General features: G+C 42.0%; 2 protein-coding genes across 4 annotated transcripts in view; both read left to right on the top strand.

Annotated features, from left to right (window-relative positions):
* RNF128 (ring finger protein 128, E3 ubiquitin protein ligase) overlaps positions 1-8,720 on the top strand; it is a 37,430-nt gene extending 28,710 nt beyond the window's left edge. For both annotated transcript variants that reach the window (XM_004940850.5, XM_420351.8), the window contains exons 3-7: positions 1,319-1,390; positions 2,443-2,525; positions 4,741-4,837; positions 5,286-5,454; positions 7,296-8,720. In XM_004940850.5, coding sequence (XP_004940907.2) covers positions 1,319-1,390; positions 2,443-2,525; positions 4,741-4,837; positions 5,286-5,454; positions 7,296-7,414 — 540 coding nt within the window. In that variant the 3' untranslated portion in view covers positions 7,415-8,720. The remainder of the gene's footprint in view (positions 1-1,318; positions 1,391-2,442; positions 2,526-4,740; positions 4,838-5,285; positions 5,455-7,295) is intronic.
* A 4,743-nt stretch (positions 8,721-13,463) lies between these two features.
* TBC1D8B (TBC1 domain family member 8B) overlaps positions 13,464-21,023 on the top strand; it is a 31,675-nt gene continuing 24,115 nt past the window's right edge. For both annotated transcript variants that reach the window (XM_015278640.4, XM_015278641.4), the window contains exon 1: positions 13,464-13,656. In XM_015278640.4, coding sequence (XP_015134126.1) covers positions 13,527-13,656 — 130 coding nt within the window. In that variant the 5' untranslated portion in view covers positions 13,464-13,526. The remainder of the gene's footprint in view (positions 13,657-21,023) is intronic.

A 21,023-nucleotide genomic window follows, 5' to 3' on the forward strand; every position in this document is an offset into this window, starting at 1 on the left:
TCATTGTTATAGCCGTTAAGCTTCTAAAAGCATGCATACTGATGCTATAGGCTAGAAGCCCAAAGCTGCACTTTGTAAGCTTACCTGTGCCAAAAGCAGCGTGATAGATTTGCAGGAGTCCATCTAAATCAACTTGTTTGCCCTGAACTACTTCACCACAGGGAATTTTATGTAGTATTGAGTTATCAGTTTGCTCGGTTTGTTAGGTATCATGAGTAGCCCTTCACCAGCTTGTCCTGTCTGTGCTTCTGCCGCTAGCCTTGCACCTTCAGCCTGAAAAGGTTCTTATATCTAAAGTAAAATGCATAGAGGGGAACAATGCTGGGGAGCTATCAGCATGGTATTCCTGCACTGAGCAGCTGAATATGGAAGAGGATTTTGGGTTGGGACAGCAGTGCCAGAGCTGCCTGATGCACCACTGTGTCCAGAGGCAGTAAATGCACCATAGAGGACAGTCAGGTGGTGGTGGTGATAGAGCAGCACCAACCTGTGACCTTTAAACAGGTTTGTTAGCTCCCATGCTAATTAAATGCATTGCACTGACAGCTGGACAGCAACAGTTGCCAGGCAAGCTAGGCTTCTGCTCCTGCTCATCTCTGCCCTGGTATCCTGAGAGCAGCAAGCAAATGGCATGGAAGGGAATGCAATTCAGCTTCCTCCTCTGCCCTCATTAAAGCTACTTTGCAAACCTCTTGGGGCTGCTCATTTGATTTGCTTAGTGAAGGGTAGAAATAAGGAAAAGTAGCTCTGAATTGTGCGTGTGTGTTACTTTGAACTCACACTGATAAAACTGTGCTCTTCCACCTGACAGGAGTGGTTGGTGCCAGGAGGCTGCTGGCTCTGTAAGTCATGGGGCAGAGGGCTGGTTCAGGGTGTGCTGTGGTGGCTTAGTGCTGGGTAAGGAGCCTCATCTTTCCTTCATCAAGGTGTGAGGCTATGCAGGATTGGCTGTGGGACTTGGTGTTCAGCCTTCTATACCCATTTGAAGGTTTCTGTTTATTTTGGCTAGGTTTAATTTGACCAAGATATTATCTTATGATTTCTAGAAGGAGAAACAGTGCTTTATGAGAAGGCTAGGTAAAAACAAATCATATGCAAGTGTTTTCTTGGTGTGTCATCTGGAGTCAATAGCCACATGAATATGTTCTGAAACTTGTTATGTGTTTTTTTCTAAATAGTATGGTCATGCTTGCTTAGCTTGTTTTGATAACATCTGGGTTATAAAACTGGTGCCTGCTTGCTTAGACACAAAGTAAGTATTAGGAGCTACCACTTATGAGAAAAATAAGTGTTTAACCAGGACTCCTTCCTGTTACAGCGACAACTGAAGGCTGAAGCTAAGAAGGCCATTGGACAGTTACAGCTGCGCACTCTGAAGCAAGGAGACAAGGTATAGCCAACTCAGCATTCTGTAGGTCCTTCCTTCTGGGATAGGATGCAGAAACCTCTTGGAACCCATAACTGCCTTTTCCTTTTTCAGACCAAGTTATTTTCAGGGGCACAAGTCTTCAAAATCTGCACATACTTACAAATCATATGTATGTGTTTTTACATCTTACCCATAGTCTTGCTGTGTTGAGGGGTCCTAATTTTCTGACATAAAAAATAACAGAAATGCTTTACTTGAAAAGCAAAATCATCAGTTTCAGTGGGTATTCTTCAGGCTGACACTGGAGGTAATGCTTTCCAAATCTCTGCAGTATTGACTGAAATAATCCAGTGATCCCAGAATCACAGTGGTTGGAAGGGACTGGGGATGTTCTAGATATCGAGTCCAACTCCCTGCTAAAGGGGGTTCCCTACAGCAGGTTGCACAGGTTGGCATCCAAATGGTCTTGAGTATCTCCAAAGAAGGAGTCTCCACAGTGTCTCTGGTCAGCCTGTTCCAGTGCTCTGTCACCCTACCCTCACTGTAAAGAAATTCTGCGTATTTGTGTGGAACTTCCTATGTTCTGACTCTTGGCCATTGCTCCTCATCCTATCACTGCATGCCACTGAAAAGAATCTGGCCTCATCCAGTTGCCTCCCACACTTCAGATGTTTATGAGCATTGATCAGATCCCTTTTCAGCCTTCTCTTCTCCAGGCTGAACAGCCCCAGGTCTCTCAGCCTTGTATGGGTGGTGTTCCAGGCCTTCACCATCTTTGTCACCCTCCGCTGGACTCTTACTAGGAGATCCCTGTCGTTCTTGAAACAGGGAGCCCAGAACTGGATTCCTGATAATTTACAGCTGTTTCTAAACCATGGGATTAAACTTTCAGTGGTTCTGTTCAAATGTCAGCTTTACGATAAATAATCCATAAAATGTGTTTATTTAAGATTATGGATAAGAGTTATTTTATATTACTTTAGCTAGACCCCTTTGTCTACAGTAAATCTGACTGTAGTTCAGAGGAAGCTTTCAAAGCTGATTAAAGCTGAAATTTCATTTCTCCACTTTAGGAAACTGGTCCTGATGGGGATAGCTGTGCCGTGTGCATTGAGCTGTACAAGCCAAATGAAGTAGTGCGCATCTTGACTTGCAAGTAAGTTGTCTTCCAAACTTCTTCCAGGCTAGATGTGGCTCTGGGCAGCCTGGTCTAGTGGTTGGTGACCCTGCACATAGCACGGGGGTTGAAACTCGGTGATCATTGTGGTCCTTTTCAACCCAGGCCATTCTATGATTCTATGAAACTGCCCCTTAATTCAAAATGATTAAGCTTGCCTTTACTGAATGTTCCTTCTGCTGTGTTAATAAAGCTCATCAGACTTCTATCAAATTGTTGCAGAGCAAGAATTCTTGAGTCTCTGTCAAATAATGTTTCAAACTGTAGAAGTACTCTCGTAGTGTGCCCCTACGGCTTGTGTCTATACCTTGCTCAACCTGAACATCTTGGCTAATTACAGAGCCTCTCCAGTTTATTCTTCTAGAATTCTCTACTGTTGCATCTCATTGTGCTCCTATGGAAGCCCAATATGCCACTAGTATTTTGATTGTTCCTAAGATGAGCAATGAAGCTATTCCAGGGTTTAAGGAAGCTTGTTCTGTGTTACTTTGTGCACAAGGTTATGGTTTTGCAAAAGCTTTGTGTTTAGGAGTGGTATGACTTCCCAGTAGGCTAGTTACCAAGAGGCTGGCCTTGTAAAGCGCTATCTGCAAACTTCCTTCATCTAATACTTAGCAGTTTAGAATGAAACAAAACTGAATGAGCTTTCAGGAATGTGTTGATAGTTATTCAGTTGTCTTATCAGGCTTGTGCTAGTGGGTAGTCCTGTACATCAATGAACTAAATTCCATGAGTGCAGAGACATTTAAACTGGCTAGATATGTAGAGCTGATAGAAGAGCTGACTTCTTATGTTAGTTCCCTATGAAGATTCCTAATCTTAGTAAGGGCTTGCAAAGCACAGCATGACTTACTGGGTTCAGATGAAAGTGACTTGTTTTTTTTTTTTTAGGTATTCTCTATATGTGAATTTGCTGTACTGTGTTTTGCTTTGAGGCTGCTTTTAAATATTTGTGTTGTTGTTTTCCTCTTTGGCCCAAACATGGCTGTAATAGGGCCTTGCTTAAGATAACCGTATTTGTTTGATAATCCCTGCCAATGGTGATCTCTGCCAATATCAACCATATTAAACTCTCATATGAGTTATAAACTGTTAGGTTCTGAAAGAATGTACTTGATGTTGGTGGCCAGCCTCTGTGTAGAGACCCTACATGTTAAAAGCATTTAACTGTATGCTTAAAAGAAACAAGCAACTGAGTGCTTCTGTGAGTCACAGTAGTGGTATCTAAATATCTGGGGCGTATGTGTTTGCAGAAGGCATTCTTGTCCAGACAGTCAAACCGTAGGCATTTATAGTAGTAGAGGTATACTGGACGTGAGTACAAGTTCTCACAATCACTATGCACTAAGGAAGTTTCAGGTTTTACTACAGATGTTACAGTGGTACAGCTGGAAGGAGGTGCTAATTATGTGTGCTTAATTGGAGAATTCAGTATCAAGCTTGGGTGTAGAACACCAAATGTGGTGAACTCTTCACTTGTCTTCTAACAGAGTGCTGATTAACACTGAACAGAGCCTTGCCATTTCTATTCAGGCAGAAGGAACAGGCAGGTTACAGGGTTGCAAGCTGTCTTCCTGAATTTGTCCCCTAAATCAAACCCATTGTGGATTTGAGTACCTACACAGAAGCACACATTTTCATCTGTAATGGCTGAACTATGTTTAATTTCTTGTGTATACAGCCTGCCAAATGTCCACTTGGAATATACAGTGACTGTATATGCAAAGTAAATGTGTGGGAGTATAGTTTATCTTGAGAACATAACTTGGCAAGATTTTTTTTTAATGTAGGTTTAACAGAAATGAGTGCTATTTACATCCTGTGTCATCATGACCAAGGTTGAGCTTAAGGCTAAGGTTGAGGTGTCAATATCTGTGTCATTTAAAATATAATCTGAAAGTACATAGCATGGTGATTTAAAGACAAACAAACAAAAAAAAACAACAAAAAAGTCCTACAACAAAATCATTAACACTGATGTAGCACAGATAATGCTGAATTTTTTACAAGTTATGTAGAGAAACAAGTAAAAGGTTGAGACCATGCAACTAGCTGTAACTTTCAACAGTAATGTGTGGCAAAATAAGGCAATTCTAGAATCAATGAATTCTGTGTTAGTAGATAAAGCTAGCTGCTGCTACACAAACATCTTTCCTGATGTGAAACCTAACTTCTTGGTTACTTCCTTCTCTAGCCATCTTTTCCACAAAAACTGTATTGATCCTTGGCTTTTAGAACACAGGACGTGCCCGATGTGCAAATGTGACATACTCAAAGTTCTAGGTGTTGAGGTAAGTCACACTCTTACCTAGTGGCAGAGTTCACTATCAGTACTGGGATATATAAGGAACGAATGCATTCTGTTACTGCTCTGTGTGGCAAACACCAGAGGAAGATGCTGTTGCCACTGCAACTAAAATATATGCCAGAGTTTGCCTGGGGGATGGAGGTATGCACTGAGTGGGAGGAAAATCTCTTTTCCTAGCACTGGTCTATAAAAAGGAAGAGTTGGTTAAAGAATACAGAAGCTGTATCTGAGCTTCCCACTCTAAATAGGCAGTAGCTGGTTTTCACTTGTGATGCTGGGGGTTAACAGCAGAATTCTATTTTTCTACTTTAAATCTCTTTTTCTGGGTAATAGTCCCCCAGCCAGACTCCAGACCCTCAAAGCATTGCTATCTTTGAAAGATGCATCCCCCTACAAAGCTGTAACTTTACCATTTTCTCTTTTTCACAAAGGTGGATGCAGAAGATGGGGCAGAGTCTGTGCAAGCCACAGTATCCAGTGGGACATCAAATATCACTTCAATTAATGAAGTGGATAGCCACAGTGAAACTGCATCATCTGGATATGCTTCTGTGCAAGGAGCAGATGAATCAGTTCTGGAGGAACATGCACCATCAGAAAGTAAGTATATTGCTTCACCTGTCTTGCTGGATGGCATTGTCCTTCCATTGCTTGTGCTATGCATTAGGTTTTTTTCCCTTTGTAATATACAGCAGTGCTTGTTTTGTGGAGTAGCTTTAATCTTCCTTTTGTTTTAACACTTGGCTCTGACACTTTTTGTTTTCAAATTTAGTACAGTCTAAACTTGAATGTAAAACAGAACTGAAAAAAAAGAGGAGTTGAAAATCGCATGGTTACTACTTGCAGGCCAGAAGAAATTTCTGAAGGAGCCCCTCCTCTCTTTCTCTCTTTGGAGATTGTCTTGGATAAGCGAGTGTTGCTTTGCCACCATATCTGTCCGATTTAAGTAGTTAAATACTCAGAAAAATTTTGGGAAGTCTGTCCTTTTTTAGCATAGATGATGCAAAACACAACAAATACTGCCTATCAAATTTCAGATTTTGCCTAAGCTGAATCATCCTTGAACACTTTCAGAGTGTTTTAATTGAAAAAGACTATCAGCATTTGCAAATACCTTGTATTTTTTTTTAACAAGATCATATGTATTTCTAATGCTAACATGCCAGTGCTTTTGTGTAAGGTTTATTGATCCTGAAGAAAGTATGTGGAGGTTAGCTCAAGTTCATCAATTTAAGAGGAGTACTCATGTTACTGGAGGTGGCTGACCTGTAACATCTCTATCAAGTCCTCATTTGCTGGTGGTGGCTGGCTGGTAGAGAGTCTGCACAACTTCTTAATGCCATGGCCATACATACATACATAACTGGGAGACAAAGCATTGCGTATTAGGATAAACAAGGCCATTCACAGAAGGCAAGGAGACATGTTCACTACAGCTACAGAGCAGTTTCTCACAAACTTTCTTCTAGTTACATGCAGAAGCTAGAGGTGTTTTATTTGTATTCCCAAGCGAACATGAGCCCTTCCTCTTGGGTTAGTCGTTTGTTGAGGCCATGATCTCTATTTTTCCACATAGTATTGAAAATGCCCTTTAATAATCAGCTCTGACAACATATACTGTTGGTTTTGTATGTTTAATGGAATGACTTGAAGTTTAAAAAAAGAAAAAAATGTAATTATCCATTGGATTCTGGAGTTGTCTTGGAAAGAGGAGTAAGTGGGGAGGCTTTCAGATAGGGGAAAGGTGCTGAGGCTGCTTAGCTCTCCCTACTGGACCTCTAGCTGATAGGATAGCGTGGGATTTGCTGCCACCTATGGGACATTGTGCCCTGCTTGGGCACCGTGGCTAAAGAGAAAGCGTTTTCCATAGGCTAAACTTCAGAAGCTGAAATTGCATTCCTATAAGCCAATGAAGTGATGTGGGACTAAGCTATTTGGTGTGGGCCTTTGTTGTTCTCACCTTGAGTGGTAAGGACAAATTCTAATGTCAGCCTGACAGGCAGTCTGTAAGGATATGGCCACTGTCTCCAAACTGTTGTGTCTCTCACAGTTTCTCCTGACCCTATTATCTCAGTCACTCCTGATGCCCATCTTCAGTACCATAAAGACAGGGGAATTCTCACTCTCCTTATAGTGGGACTTTATATACTCATGTTGCCTTCTGCCACTGCTGTACACAACCTAAGCTTGCTTTTGACACTAGTGAGAACTGGATTCCAGAGCCTAGCGAACACTGCTAGAAATAACAAAAAATGGCAGGAATGTGCTCACAAACAAGCAGAAGAGTGGTAGTTAGGGATTGACTTTAGATTTTCTGCTGTCTGGGAAAAGTGCTGGGAAAAGGCTGCTGTGCTGGGCTTGTAGAAATAAAGCAAGCATATTTTGCTTAAGGTAGTAAAGCTTGCCTATAACACTTTGCGTCTTGTTTTTGTTCTGGACAGATGACAACACACATCTTGTAAATAACGAATCTCAGACTTCAGCTGTGACTGTCCTTCCTCCCCTTGACAACCCAACTTTTGAGGCAGATGAAACACAAGTTTCCGAAGTTAGGTCCTAAGAATGTGCCCAGCAACATGGTATAAGCCTTCTGCAAGGAGCTGCCTACTGCCATCACATGTACACCACACATTTGAAGAACCCAGTGGATGACTGTAGCAGCATCGATACCTTGAAAATGCTAAGATTAAACATGTTTAATTCATGATTATATGGTTTTCAATTCTTAAAACTACATCTCCCACGTGGAAATTAGTTTTAACACTCTTCAGATAAAGCTGTCTTGAATATAATGAAAACCATCAGATTATAATGCTAAAACAGAAGTTCCATCTTCAGCAAAGCTTCTCTTCAGCATTTGAGTTGCTTAAATAAGGAGAAGTTTCTTAATGTAGTAGTTGTCTGTACTGGGAATTATTTGACTTTTGTTGTTTGTTTTTAATTCAAGTGGGTTCTCATTGTAAAGAAATAGATTTTGATCTGGTCTAATACTTATTTACCACATTTGTTCAGTTTAAAGCAACACTATGTTTAATATTTCAGTGCCCTAATTTGATAGGAGAAAGTACAAAGTGTAATGCCTGTCAAACTGGATTTTGCCCACAGTGTCTTTTGGTTATTTGGTGAACAGATCTAATCCATCGATTTACCTCTCAACTCCACATTCCTAAAGGGAAAAAGAGAGCTTCAGGCTGACAGGCCGAATTTGACTTGCACAATACTGTAAAGGGAACAAATGGAGGAACTTTTCAAACTTGTTGATACCAGACAGTCTGAAAGATCCTACATGATTTTTGGAATTACAACTGTCTCTAGCACCAGCAATATGCAAGAGTTCTGGCATTGTGGAAGACTTGAACTGAAGATGGAAAGACAGATCCTTCTCAAAGGATCTGCTGTGTCTTGTTCAGACAATACTTGGGGAAGAACCAAATCTCCAGAAAATGCTGGACTGTTCTGGACTATTGCTGTGCAGTGTCTTGCTTGTGTGCTAAAGCTGCAGGGCCAGCTAATGTCCTGTAAATGTAACAGGTGATTGGAGAAATGTTCAGCCATCTGTGAGGAGTTGAATGGGTGGGAGGCTGAAGAGGAGCATTGGGTGCCTCAATATTAAGTAGGGCCTTGCCCGCTAAGGGTACGTAAGGACATCTTACAGATGCACTTTATTTTTTATCTCTGTAGCTATGGTTTGTTTCTAATGTTAGCAGAGCTTTGTCTTAAAGCCCGCAATAAGGTACTATTGAATCTGCAGGGGAAAAGCAATGCATTTTCTTATCTATAGTATAATTTAAAATGTTGTAAATATTTTGTGATTTGTATTGAATTTGAATATGAAAATGTAAATAAAACTATATTCTGATGACCTCTTTATGACTGACATGAAGTGTTGCTTACTAGCTCTTGTGTGGAAGCAGATGCACTTCTCAGGTTTGCCCTGTCCCACAACTCTGAAACTCATTTAGTGTTGTGAGGCCAAAACAGCAGCTGTTGCTTGAACCAGTATGCGTAAGGAGTGTCAATTACTTGCAGGCTGCTTCGGTTGTATGGTCTGAAATGTTACCAAAAGGCCAGAGCCTGGTAGCTGTACTCTATATACAGGAAAAACAAGAGCTAAAGGGGAGGCTGTTAAGGCTGAATAGCCAACTTAGTGTGCTGGGAGGGCAGGAGTAAAGAAAATGGTGTGCTGTCTTCAATTATCCTCTTTCTTTTTTTTTAAGAGGCTCCCTACATGTGCTGCAACTGCCTCATGTGCTTCTGACCTGCTCCTTTGTGCACAGATCAGTACAAGGCAATCTTACCTGAACTCTTCACTTGCATTTCACTTTCTGCTGGTTGATCAGCAATTCTGCCTTTAGTTAAGTTAATGCTCTTTGTCTTGCAAGGCATTTTAGAATTCTTTGCTCTGATGCTAGAGGATTTGACAACTTTTAAACTATATCTAATTTGGCAGTAGGTACAGCCTTGTACCGCTGACTGACAGCATGGAAGTACAGAAATGCTACCCAATTGAGTTGGCCACAGCTCTCTTTTGCAGACTTCCAAATCAAGTTCAGGATGCATTGGTTGGTTATAGGCTCAAAGTGCAAGTCTGAATATAATCTGATTTCTTGCTGAAGCTTTATCTTGCTTGTAGCTGTGATCATCTTTCTATTCTACATCTGAAGTGTAGAGCAGAGAAGGGAGCTGCCAAGAGGTAAGTACACTCCTCCAAATGCTTTAATTTCATGTCTAGAAGCTTTATACATTTGTGGTATGTAAGCTGTAGCATAGTAGAATTTTGTGGTAATAGTTTTGTGAAATCATCTGTCAGACTTCTGTGTTTAGCAGGAACAAAAGTTGACCTCCCTCAAAAAAAAAAAAAAAAAATTCAGACCAACTAAATGCATTGAAAGTTGCTTTGGCATTTTTTGTTATGTTGATAGGATTCAAGCCTTTTTTTTCATTTCTGATGCTGCAGTTCTGTGTGCGTATACATGTAGTTATATGTGTTATGACATAATAGACTCTTTCCTTAACGCAAAATGCAAATAACATGCCTGGGGATAGGACTGTTCCTTAAGGGCTATGTAAGCTTGTTATTGTGGTTGTTACTGTGCTTTGGTTTTTGCTGTACATACTAGTGCTTCCATGTAAGATGCTGGAAATTATGTGGCCACAAGGGGTAACGGTTGTTAAAGCAAATGCCCCTTTTGACTCTGTTACTGTTTTCATCCAGTCCTACAGACATCTTGGTTGTTCTGCCCCAAAGAGGAAGCAGAAACAGATTCAGTTATCACCTCCCATGTTTGCTTACTGCTGTCATTTATCTCTCTCTCCCCAAAAAGCTGTTTTAGACACACAAGCATTTACATATTTTCAAAGGGAGAATGGGAAAACCTTCCATCTCTGTGGGGGAGTAAGCCCTGCCACCAGATGCTGTATTACTGTGCTTTCTTGTAAACCAGACTTTACATGGATGGGATTTTATTGTAAATTCAAAATTTGAAGTATAATTTTCTCATAACAAAGAGAATTTTCAGATGTCACTCTAGAAATGTAGTTACAACAGATTTTGCAGATAAGGGAAAGGCAAGCCTTGTGATGAGGGACTACAAGCATATATATGTAATGTGAGTCAACAGGACAGCTGGATTTCCTGTAAAATTGAGAGATTTTGTCCATCTCAATCTCTAGACGGAAAGATCTGTAGCTGTCAAGTGGCCTAACAGTTGGGCAGCATAAATGTCTACACATACACTGGCTGCATGATTTAATGAATTTTATTCAGTGTTTAACAAGAGGGCTAGCTTCTGCACTGGTTTATTTTCACCCAGATTTAGATGGATGTTCCCTGCACAGATTTGAATAGTGTTCAACCCCCCCCAGGGGCATAATGGCTGGCATTTTGGAGTAGATGAAATCTACTAGCTTTGACAATTTAATTTTAGCTCTAAGGGAAACTTGAAACCAAATTGTGATGTTCACCCACTGTGAATTAACAGCTATGTAATTCTCCGCACTGGTTGTTAAACTGTTGGTTATACAAAGTGAAGCCAAACTGTTTATACAGCTATTTAGCTATTTATATACACTTGGCTGTGGTTACTTGAGGGAAATCATTTACCATTTCCAGGAGGTCATTAGTGCAGTGAAAGAAAAATTCTGCAGCACTAAATGGATCTCTCTTGCTGTGGAATGCATTGATTAGACTGTAGGATGATCGTGCACTGATTAAGAAAGAATTTAAGTATCTATAAATAAATTCCTCTGCACTCTGCATCTTAATAGTATTTGCTTAGGAACCAGTGCCTGAAGGAATCAGAAGAAAGGAAGGCATTCAGGACCTTGAAACAACAGAAGGGATGTTCTTTTTGTTACTTTTTTATAATCTGAATAACAAAGTTTGAATTTTACACTAGAAAGCAACATATGTCCTAACATGTCCAGCCTGTGTGAGATGCCAAAAGCCAAGATCTGGGTAGGAAATGACGAGGGCATCTCTCCCTGCAATTAGCATCAGCATTAGAATGCCTGTATTAGATCCTAAGTAAGTGTTTCATATCCCAGGGCTTGGCTAATTGTGGAAAATTAAATGGTAAACAGTCCCTTTGGGAGTGCTCTTAAAAGAGCAGCATCTGTGCAGGAATTGCTGTCAGCTCTGGTCAGTCTCCAGCAGCTGCCACAGCAACAGCTTTTCCACAGAAGCCCACTGATATCTGTTACTTCAGGTGGGGAGGGATTGTGGAGACTGCTTCATGGAGAATCTGCTGACATATTGTAGTTGTTTGCTTTGTCTCATTAATGTTTTGTCTGTGTCACTTATCACATTTGCTAATAATTTCTTTTTCCGCTCTAGTAAATGTAAAGTACCAGAAATTTGTTGCTTCTCTTGCTATGTTTTTTATAAATGTTTATTATTTGTTGTAATAAAAACAGGTAAAATGAATAGCAGCTTGAATTCAATCTATATTTGGCCCAAAAGGTAAAACTTTCAGTATCAGAGCTTCTCTTGCTATGATATAATGACTGGAAGAAAAACCTTATACCAGTGCAGTTCATCCAGTTTTCAAAATTTCCCATGAACTAAAGTGGTGCTGCTGGGTAGCAACATGTGGCTGAAAGTGGATAGGCATTGCCAAACACCTTTCTGTGAGGGCCTGGCAATGTTTTGTGTTGCCTGTACTTGCAGATGGAACAATGGCTGGGAGAAACACTGCAGGAAGTGGGTTGCCTTGGGGACTGCTGGAAAGGCCAAAGGAAAGAATGGATAAAGTGAAGAAGTGCCAAGTTTGAAGTCTGTCATTAGTGCACAGTGTGCACAATTTCTTTATAAAAATAGCTTAAAGAAGAGACTGAGTTCAAATGTATAGTGATAAGATACACAATCAATAAAGCTTTATTTGGGGAAAATTTTAGGAAGGTCAATGATGCTAAGGGAAGTACCTGATGGAACAGAAAACTGTAGAGAAGTTTCTGGGAAATGGGCAAGTCCTACTTTGCTCCAAGTGACAGACTGTGTGAGGAGTGAAGGCCAGGAGTGAGGCTTTCACACTCTAATATATTGTTAGGAGAAGTCTCAGAGACCTGGAGAAGAGGCAATGACTTGAGAATAAATACTGGGAGAGAGCACTAGCTAATAGGGACTGAGCAGCTGGATGGCTGTGGCTGTGGCCTTCTGTGGAGCTGGGAGTCACACTGTTGACCCACAGCCCCAAGAAACCCTCAGCTTTCAGGTATGTGTGGTGCAGTGGTTCCAGCACAGGACTTCAAATTTTTTCCTCTTATTGCTTTCCCACAGGACCGCTAGCTCTGAGAGATGAGCTCTTAAACAAGGGGAGCTAGCAGCAGCCAGCAGTAATATGAGCAGGTTGCCATGCACTTGAGTGTGAAGGCTGCTGTTTCACTCACTACCAGGCTTGATTGATTTATTCTAGACTAAAACAATAGTGCTAGTCAATGTGTAGATGATCTGAAGAGCTACTCTATGGGAACAAATGACCAAGTTTTTGCAGACACACAAGAACACAGAGCCCCTGTGTCAAACTGTTGTTAAGACACCCAAAACATCCACACCACTCCAAATGAGCTTGTAATTTTGTTGGGTGATAGAAGCAAGGAGGCAGAGCATCATCGTATATCATGAAGTGTAAATAGGCAGCAGTGGCAATATGTCTGCTGCTCTCTCACTCGGGGCTGATATGCAGGTTGAGGTGACATGCATGGGCAGTGTGACATGGCCAGGTGTTTGGGTGTTTTCTTTCTGCACCCGTCTGCCCCAAGGCACATCAGGCTTGGGAGACTAGAAAACAAGCATAAACACGAAACAAAGCAGCATTCTTTAGTGATGAATGCTTGATGTTTGGCCAGACTTAGCTGTACTTCTCTGACTGCCATGAGGGGGCCAAAACAAAAATCCCTTTGTGAGGAGATTTTCAGAGCTAAGGCCGAAGCCTGGCTGCATCCTGCCAGGGCAGTAAGCGAAGCGCCCCTTCCCGCCTCGCTTCACAGCCGGCGGCCGCGCGGGGCCTGCAGGGAGCTGTAGTCCTGAGGCGCGGAGCGCTCCCGCCGGGACTACGCCTCCCAGCGTGCCTCGGAGCGGTGGCGGCGCTTGGCAGCCGGGCTGCGTACGTGGGAGCGGGAGGCGGCGGCGAGTATGGGCGGCGGCGGCGGCGGAGGGAGGTGAAGCCGCCAAGATGTGGCTGAAGCCCGAGGAGGTGCTGCTGAAAAATGCCCTCAAGCTGTGGGTACTGGAGCGCTCCAACCAGTACTTCGTGCTGCAGAGGCGGCGGGGCTACGGCGAGGAGGGCGGAGGCGGGCTGGCAGGTACTGCCCGGGGCACGGGGCGGCCGGTGCTGCGGCACCCGGCGGTGCGTAGCCGAGCGTGGGCCGCTCGCCGTCGCAGAGTATCTCGGTTGTTTGTTTTCTTCTTTCCGCCCCTCCCCCCCCCTTTTTATTATTATTTAATTACTGGCCTTCCCCCTTCGCGTGCAGCCCCAGCCAAGTGGGTGAGGTGGCAGAGCTGAGGCTCTGGGCTCGGCCCAGCCCCGGAAAATGGCACTGACACAGCGACAGCCTCGCTGTAACGTACTTTATTTCATGAGAACTAAAGGTGCAGACCAGAGTTTCCAGGTTTGGTTGTTGTCTGTGGCATAATGTGCTGCAGGGACCCCGGGCACCTCTGACACCCCAGCTTGGAGGAGCTGACTCCTTCAGAACCCGCATGGTGTTGACCCCTTCAAGGAGAAATGGCACAGGGATGTGGAGTCATGTTGGGATGTCACAGAACCAAAGGAGTTAGAAGGAACTTATGGAGATCCCCCAGAACACCTTCCTCTGTTCTGGTTTTACCCGTTATCCGTTATCTTGTCACTGCATGCTACTGAAAAGAGCCTGGCCCCATCCCTTTGACTCCTGCCCTTTAGATATTGCACCCCAGGGTACTGCTGGCCTTATGGCCACAAGAGCGCACTGCTGGCTCATGGCCAGTGTGGTTTTGAAGTGTTTTGAATGAGTTGTGTCTCTGGGTTTATGAGTATGAGTTGCATCTTCAGATTTCTCTAGTTGTGTCATCATAACATAAGCTGTATTGAACTTGATATATAATTGTCTTATTGAAACATTTATTAATTCTTTCCAGCAATGTAATAATGTCTAATCATCTGACTGACAAATTCCGCATGCAGAAATAGCCCTTCCCACCAGAGGAGATTCATTGGCACGTGAACTGCTTGTAGGGGGCAAGGAAAATGTGAAAAGAAATAACTGCATAATCCCAGATTCCCTGCTAGGGATGTCATAATGTTATAGGTAGATAATGTCAGGCTTCAGCTTACAACAAAGGGTGATGTTTTTCAACCCAAGTGGTCACCAATCTGGTTTGGCTGTTCTCTGTCCTGTGTCTTTGGAAACCAAAGCAAGCTGAAGTGTTACAAAGGTTGTCTGGCACTGTGGTAAGATTCATCCAAGAACTGCGACTAAAATGAAAGAATGAGATGTCTGTCACTGTTCTCCTGCCCTTGCAAGCATATGACAGCACGGAAGAACACCCAAGTGAGATAGTTTCTTTGGTATGCCTTCCTGGATGGTGTTGCATGTTTTGTTTTTATAGCTTTTCTATTTATATGAGGTTCGTACAGCTTTTATTTGCACAGGTTACTTTTTAGTGAACAGAAGCAAAAGTAAGATGTTCCTGAATTAAAATGGTAAATAACAAGGGTTAGCAGGAGAATTGGAGAATAACATAAATTCCAAGATTTATGTTTACAGGTATGAAAATATTCAAACCTCCTAGGTATAAACTAGCATAATTTGTTATGCCTAATTTTAATGTCTTAGTGCTGTGTGTGACTCAGATAATTAGTGCTTACTTCAGAAAAAAAGCAATGAACAGCTATAATGTTATGACATCACCAGATGTGCCAAGGAGAGCCTTTTCCTGTTCTTGTGAGCAGTATTTTCCAGCTGATGCGACACAGGGCTAGAGGGACTGGGAAATGGAGCCCTGTAGGAGGAGAGGGGCAGTGCCCCAACATAACATGGGGAGGAGGGCGTAGAGTGCTGCATGGCTGGGATAGCACTGATGGACTGGCTGAGGGGCAGCTGCAGTGGACTTGCAGTGATACAAGAATACACTTAGTATGGAAGACTTTGAGGAGGGAGCAAGTGAGTATTGAAGGCATAACTAGAAGCAGAAGATACAGACCAAGTAAAAGAGGAAGGCAGGGTTTTATGTGTTAGCATGGGTTTATAAAGAAATCTGTGCTTAGATTTGTTTGTGAATCCCTTTTGGACTGGTACAACAGGGTCAGTTTGTCATCTTTTGGTGACAGCTAGCTCCTATGGCTTGTGTCCATGTATAGCATGGTTTACTAGCTGGCTAGTGTGGACAGAGATGGATACTTCGTGCTGGTTTTGGTTAGCCTTGGTCCTCTCTGTTTTTATACACCTATTTAGTTTTACATTTCATTCTCTTTTCTTCCTTAGATCTCACCCAAGGATGTAAGTAACTGTAACCTGTTTGACTGGTTCTGCTTCCTGATGTTTCACATGCACTGAGCTGTCACAGAATCTTCTGCCTGCAGTGCAGCTGTGTGGCCGTCTCCTCCAGTCCTTCTGTTTTCTGTGGAGCCACTACAGGAGATCAGCTTAGGCTTTCTAGGGTATATTTGTAAGGATTCAGTTAAACGAAAAGGTTTGTGTGACAAAGCGCAGTTACAGCAACAGAATACTGCTGCTGTGAATGCACATGCTGTACACAAGATCTAGTGAGATCAAGTACGTTGATCACGAAGACGTTGTTTCAGTTGTATATATTGTTTGGTTATAGGACCTTAGTTAGAAGACAGGTATTTTGGAGTAATTATATTTGATGTCACAAAATACCAGTCTTTCACTGACATGCTTTTGCTTTTTCCTTTCTGCTCCAGCATACAGCACAGCTGTGAGAGGAGAGACACTTATCAAAAAAACACATGGTTGGGAATAATCTTCCCTGCCCGCTGAATGTGCTGTGCTTGAAAAAAGGGAGATTTCAAATGTAGGGAAAAATCCTGACTCTTCAAGTCCTATATTTCTGGCAGCAATTATTGCTATCCTGAATCTGCAGAAGGTGCGTGATGCTATTCCTGCTGTTTAGAAGATGCAGCCTGTTGTCTGTGTCACTGCTAGCTAGCGTGCTGGCGTAGGAGGCTGGAGGAAGGGGAGACAGAGCTAGGCTTGTATATGCAATATGAGGAAATTTATCTGTCAAAAGGCGTTATGTTAAAGAACACTTTGACATGGTGGGTATCAGGGGCAAGGACCTTGTCTCGCACAGAACTTCCTGTTGGATGAATTAAAAATGGTACTCGGTGATTTCATAGGAATTCATTTTAGTGGGAATAGCAAGGCAGGAGAGGAATCTTGGGAAGCTTTGCATTGTAAGTAGGCACTGTATGTGACAAAGGTGATGTTTGTTTTTTGGAATTTTCAGGCCTGCGCTGCATTGTGGAGTTGGGTGTGAGGCTGGAGAGGTGCAGCTTGTGCCCCAGCCAGTTTTCAAGTTGCCATAGAAATCCATAGTTGTCTCCCACTGTCTCGTGAAGGGCAGCATGGCAGCTCTGCTGGCACTGGGAGGAGCAGGCAGTGCTGCAGTGTGGTTGGTGCTGCTGCTTTGGGGAAGGAAAGGTTGGCACTGAGGGTCATCTTGCTTGGCCTCTGCAGAAGGTGCTGCACTGCTTAGATGTTAAGGAGTTTTACTCACCTCTGTATTTAGTTTTGATTGTATGTTGAATTGACATCTATTCATGTTATATAGCCTTTAGCTGTACAGAAGCAAAGAAGAGGAGCTGATGTATGTCTGCCTTGCCACTGGACCTACCAAGGAGACCAGTGTTTATCTTTCTTACAGAGTAGTGTTTGTAGTTTCCCAGGTTTCAAGGATATCTTTATTGCCACAAGTACTTTTACGTATGGCCCTGAATACACACCTTTGTTTAATAACCTGCCGTTGTCTCATCGGAGCCATAACCACTGACCAGAATGTACATTGTAAACAGAGATGAAATCTTTCTCATGGGAGACTTAAATGAACCTGTTTTTCATCTCAATTGCTAAAGAGCGTTTGCATCTCAGCCCATGCTCTGTTGTGCCTTAAGCTGAGGTTCCTTAGTCATGAGACCAAGTTGAGTTGGAAATACAATTAAACAAAAAAAGGAGTTCTGTGCTTACTTTGAAAAATGGAGGAGAGAGTCTTATTCACAAGTTGACATTTTCCCATTTTAAATAAAGTACACTGAGAAAATGAGTTTTTGTGGCTTAGTGTGTGTTTGTATTTTAGACTACGTGCCCAGTTGTCACTAGATAAACTTTGGTTTTTTTTATTTTAAGTGAACCAAAATGCTGTGTGAATGTATTTGACATTCTGGGGTGAGGCTTTATCTTGCTTTTGTAAACAAATACTTATGGTGGTGGGGATTTGTGGTTTGGGTCTCTTGCACTGCATTGCCTCCAGGGTTTATTTCCATTTTAAAAGCACAATTTATTAACAGATTGACTTTACAATACAAAAACAACTGAACAGTTCACGTAAAAGCCATTGCTTTTTATTCTTCACATTTATGTTTCTTCTGAACATACAGATGCCAGTTTTCGGTGGCTTTTTAAAACCTTGCTGAGGCTGCTCCATGTGTCCCTGCTGGGAGGTGTCCTCAGTGGGATTCCACCCATTCTGTTCCATACTATAAACAGATGTTGCTCTTGAACTACAACAAATATCTGATTGAAATGAATGATACTTATTTTCTTACACAAACCTACCTTTTTCATAGTGTTTTTCCCCTTTGGACTTTCTCTAATTAACCTCAGGTTGCAGAAAGGAGCAATTATTGCTGAAACAAACTCTCCCTGCAGAGCACCAGTTTCTGCGTTTGTTGTCACTTGGATGCAGCTCTTACAGTACTTTCACACAGCATAAACAAACACAGAGTGAAGCCTCGGTTGTACCTGGATGTGTCTGCTTTCAAAGACCCTGGGGACGTGGGGCTCGCCAGCACTGTGCTGATGAAGCATCTCTGTCTGTAAGGAGCTCTAACTCATATCAATATTTGATGTCCAGTAACACTTCTAATGTAGTTAATCAGGAGAGTGATCCGGTTTTAATTTCGTCAATTATTGATCTCAAAGGTACTGTTAAGCAGCAGAGGAGCAAACAGGCTTGTGCCAACTCTGCTTCAGAGCAACAGTGCTTCTTTAGGGAAAGCAAACTACAGTACTGTGTTTGTAACAGGTTGTACCAGGTTGTGCCTGGTGAAATAGAGAAACACAGCAGTGTTGCTCTCAAAAGACAAGGTGCTGAACAGTTATTTTCATCTAACAGGTAGGCATTATTGCCATAAATTGGTACAAGTGAGAGCAAAATTCATTGCTAATGTGTTCAGGTGGATGTCTCTGCAGCAAAATACCAAGGATACTATGCAAGGCACAGTGCTGGCATATTGCTCTGTGTTACCACTGAGTCATCTGCACTCAGCTCTGAAGGTTTGATGTGGACCACTGAGGCAGTTTGTTCCTGATATTCTGTTAGCTAATGTTTGTATTCTGTCAGCCAAGGTTATGTAAAGTTTTGGAAAGAACACCTTATTGCAAAGCTCTTCAGGTTTTCTCGTCCTTTTATTTACTAGGGTGTTTTACTCTATTCACTTAAGTATCCATGGTGTTTCTCACTGGTTTTACTCAAATAACCATGAAATTGAGAGTGTTTTCTAAAAACAGAACCCTTTCTCCTCGTGAGTGTGCATCACTTTCTGTGTCTATAGCTGAAATCATTCCCTGTGTGAGCCTGAAGAAGGACTTGGCTGAAATCACTGCCAGAAACTGTGGTTCTGACTTAGAGCAGAGGTGAGAGTGGAATCATAGAATTGCTCAGGTTGGAAAAGACTTTAAAGATCATCAGATCCAACTGCTATCTAACCATACTACCCTAACTCTAGTAGGTGACCTTCTGAAGGTTGTCCCCAGAACTGGTGTTTGAGAACAGTATGTTGCATATCACTGACAAATAGGGTCTGAGTTGCTTTTTCCCCTTGCATCCCTTATGGAGGTAATGCCACTATTTAGGTTGAGCAGATGCTGATTCTTCTGCTCTCTACTCCTTTATTTTACAATTAATATCCTTGGACTTGTACTAATGACCTTTAAACCTTTCCACTTCCAAGTCTGCAGCCTTGGAAGTGAACGTTCTGATATTGTAGTCAGAGCACATTCAGGCCCAGGGTAAGCAGGTGGGACTGCCAGGTCCTTGCACTGATGCCAGTAACCACAGCTGTGTAATGAGCTAGCTCATCACCTCTTGAGTACTTATTGTCTGAAGCACTGACTTGCAGTTGTCTTGTAGACAGAGTGCTGCTGACTGGTGCTGAAATGAGCAATAATGACCTGATGCACTTTATCGTGCCTAAAATCTGATGGCCGTCCAAAATGATGGGAGCACTTAGAGCACTGAGGAATGCTGCTCCCTGGTGTACTGTCACACTCATTCACACAAGCTGAGCTGTTGCATTAATGTTAGCAATGGTGACTAATGTCTTGGTACCATATATTGTAACAAAAATGCGATTAGGAGAATTGTAAAAGATAATAAAGTACCTGCTAAGGCAGAGCCAGCTTTGTGCTGAGCTCAGTGTTGTGACTCAGTAAGCCAAAGCTCTTAAAGCAGTTATGAATGTTATCTATTCCATGTCTGACTGTAGTTTGAAATTACAAAAAATGCTACTTTTCAACGGGAAGGTACAGTCTATGAATTGCAGGCAGTGCAATATAATAGTGTTGATTGATGAAATTTACTGATCTTTGGGTTCCCTTTGTGGTTTTTATTTGTTTACATTTTTTTAAGACAAGTAAAGTCATTCTGAAACTTGATTAGCCACATTGATAGGTCACATGGGGTCTGTGCTGGAAGCATGTCTCAGGGAAATCGTGTTCAGAGGATAGCTGCCTAGATAAAACTTAGAGGTCTTGCTTTGCTTCCCTGAGTACTCACAACTGATACTTTCCTAATTTGAGAGGGGATTAATGGAAGGAAAGTAGAGTGATAGAATTGCTTATATTTTCATCACTGTTGTAACAAGATTTACTTGAGCATCAGGATCCAAACATTTGTAGTTCTTTCTGTGTAGATTTTTCTTCTTCTTTTAGAATTTCTTGATTCTTAGCTTTAAATTCAGCTTTTAAGATCTCTGAGCTGTCTAACATCTTTGTTACTCTCAGTGTGAATGATTTTACTTGCCAAGATAAAATGAATACTTGTTTTCTCAGAAAATATATTGAGAGAGAGGAGAGTGTGTCTGTGTGTCTTTTTTGTTGTTGTTAGAGATGAAGTGTGTTTTGTTAGTATTTTGATGTAAACTGTGTTTAATTGGAACTAATTAAATATCTAGGAGCAAGGAGGTAACATGGTCATTGTATCCGGTATGTATAATCTGTAATGGAGTAATGCACCTTATGTAATACACTCACATGTGATGGCAGGATTAAATCTTCATGTTCCATAGTTTATAGTGGAGTTCTCTGATAGACTTGATAAAGAAAAGCATTTTGTAGCCCAATGCCTGGAGAATGGGATGAACAGGAAAACTTCTATCTGTACAGGGAGTGTGATGTGGTGTTCTCATGTGAAGAGAGTGCATGAGATTTTCATAAACCAGACGTGATGT

The sequence above is a fragment of the Gallus gallus genome, chromosome 4, assembly GCF_016699485.2.
Source record: "Gallus gallus isolate bGalGal1 chromosome 4, bGalGal1.mat.broiler.GRCg7b, whole genome shotgun sequence".
NCBI lineage: Eukaryota > Metazoa > Chordata > Aves > Galliformes > Phasianidae > Gallus > Gallus gallus.